This window comes from Gavialis gangeticus, unplaced genomic scaffold (genome assembly GCF_001723915.1).
Source record: "Gavialis gangeticus isolate Ggan-Ray unplaced genomic scaffold, GavGan_comp1, whole genome shotgun sequence".
NCBI lineage: Eukaryota > Metazoa > Chordata > Crocodylia > Gavialidae > Gavialis > Gavialis gangeticus.
In genome coordinates this window covers 24,694,672-24,696,835 of record NW_017729033.1, presented here as the reverse complement: position 1 = coordinate 24,696,835, position 2,164 = coordinate 24,694,672, and the positions used below count along the sequence as shown (strand labels likewise).

Genomic DNA, 2,164 nt, shown 5'->3' with positions numbered 1-2,164 from the left:
TTTAGGCCCTGCAGTACCTGGTATAATGGCAGAGCCTGGCCCAGTCTGTCAGCAGCCATGCCGAGCTCTGGGGTCCCTGTAAAGCAGGGGTCCATGCTTGCATGCTTCTGGGCCAGCTGCCCCCTATGTGGTTACCACACCAGTGCGGGGCTGCACCCAGTACACCTGTGAAGCTCTCATCAAGGAGCAGGCAAGTGCCAGTGTGCCCAGCCTCTACCAGCTCATACACAGCCTCCTGGGAGAACTAGCTGCAGCTGAACCTGAGTTCTGCACAGCTGGGAGCTGCCCCTGGAGCCAGGGACAGCTCCCTCTACCCCCTGGAGCTCAGGGCTTAGCCAGGCAGCAGTGTGGTCCCCTACTGCTTAGGCTGACTGGAAGTAATTTGCTCCTGGTCAGCATCTACACGTGTGATACAGGGCATTAGTTTAATGTGCCATGTTCTAGTACCTGTATCTAGTGGTGCTAGCAAATGGTGCATTAGACTAATCTAATGCACAGTAATTGCCACACATGTAGACGGTGATGTTTTACTGAGCATTCGATTAATCTAATGCATGGTAAAGCATCTTGTATAGATGTGCCCAGTGAGGGGCTGATGGAATAGCTTCGGGATTTGGAACCCACCAAAGTTAGAATATGGGATTCAGATAAAAATCTAGGGATTAGATGCCAATTTGAGGCAAACATCAAAACAAATTGTCCAGGAAACAGGACAATCACTTTCCCTAAATGTCTCCTATTTCTTCCCCCTTCCCAACTGCACTTTCTTTTCCTTTTGCAGGTATCAATCTGCCATCCTTCACTAACAGTCATTTCCTCCAATGACTTGTGTGCGGTCCATGCCTCCAGCCAGTAGAGCATAACCTGCTCACTTTCTTAAGGGTACCTTCTTCCATCTGCCATTCAGCCCAAAGAAGAGAGAGTGGTTAATTTAGAAGAGTATATAGTAAAATGAGGAGCATCCATGTTTGCTATATATTCCTGAAAGCCCTGTGACATTCCCATTGAACTGAGATTAGTGTAGAGGTCATACCTGTTGGACCTCTGCTCTACCTTTGAAAACCAGAAGTAGTGAATGGAGGGCCTGACAAAATAGAATAGATTTAATTCCTACTTTTGAATCCAGAAAGTCTTTCTGGATTTATTTTTAATTGGATTAAATAAAAAGAGAAAAAAGGAAAGAAAGAAAAGTACCATAGAAGATAACAGGGGGTCTGGTAGTTCAGATTCAAGTATGAACCCTACGGAGAAAGCACAGCATGCCCTCCAAGGAGTGGACAATGCTCAAGAGATAGCAAAGCCCCATGTGTGGGAGGAGTGATAGTCTTGTAGAGAGGTTTTCTTGTTTGTAAAGTCCTAGAGAACACAGTCTGGCTTACTGTTTGGTATCTGAGCTTAAGCGGCTAGTGCTGGAGTGGAAATTAGTGGTGGAAAGGTAATTGGGAAAAGTGCTTATACTTGGCAGAGCAAGTAAATATTTTCCAACTCCCTTCATTTCAGATGTTCAAACTGCTGGCTAAAGCATATGCAGATGCACATCCAGTCATCTCAGACAAATCAGAAAATCGCTGTGGTGGAAGTTTTGGGAAACGAGGAGGTATTATAAATGGTGCAGAGTGGTACAGCTTTCCTGGAGGTAAGATTCTGCTAATCTGTAAAGTGAAGTGAAACCCAAGTAAGAATCTTATTAAAGATAAATTAAAACTTGATCCAAAGCCCCTGCTGAATTTAGGATCTTCAGATGATTAAACCTTTCCATTTAATAGATAGGGAATTGGGGTGCCTAACTTGACTGTGTGGATTCTGTGCCTGGAGCTAAGCATCTAAATGTTAAAGGCTCAGCATTGCCACACCTCAGTCCCTTTTTGGACCCAGGCCTGAATGCTCAAGTCACTCCTGAAAATGGGGGAAAAAGTACCTGAGACTTACTGTATTTACTCAATTAGAGGAGAAGTTTTCCTCCCACATTTAACATGAAGGGAAAAAAGCCTTTCACCTTACAACTGAGTACAAGGCAGTGGAGGGGCAGGCAACTGCCAGAACTGGAGCTGGAGCCTCTGCATGCCCCAGCGCTCCTCCCCTGCAGCCCTCAGTCACACCCCCATGCCATTTCTCCTTCTCTCTCCCCACCTTCCACACTCCTCCTTACACTAGCAGGGTCTGT

General features: G+C 45.9%; 1 protein-coding gene across 1 annotated transcript in view; it reads left to right on the top strand.

Moving 5' to 3' along the window:
- The window catches only part of CPZ (carboxypeptidase Z), a 123,557-nt gene that overhangs the window by 68,963 nt on the left and 52,430 nt on the right, over window positions 1-2,164 (top strand). The window contains exon 8 of the mRNA XM_019526408.1: window positions 1,501-1,636. Within this exon, the coding sequence (XP_019381953.1) occupies window positions 1,501-1,636 (136 nt within the window). The remainder of the gene's footprint in view (window positions 1-1,500; window positions 1,637-2,164) is intronic.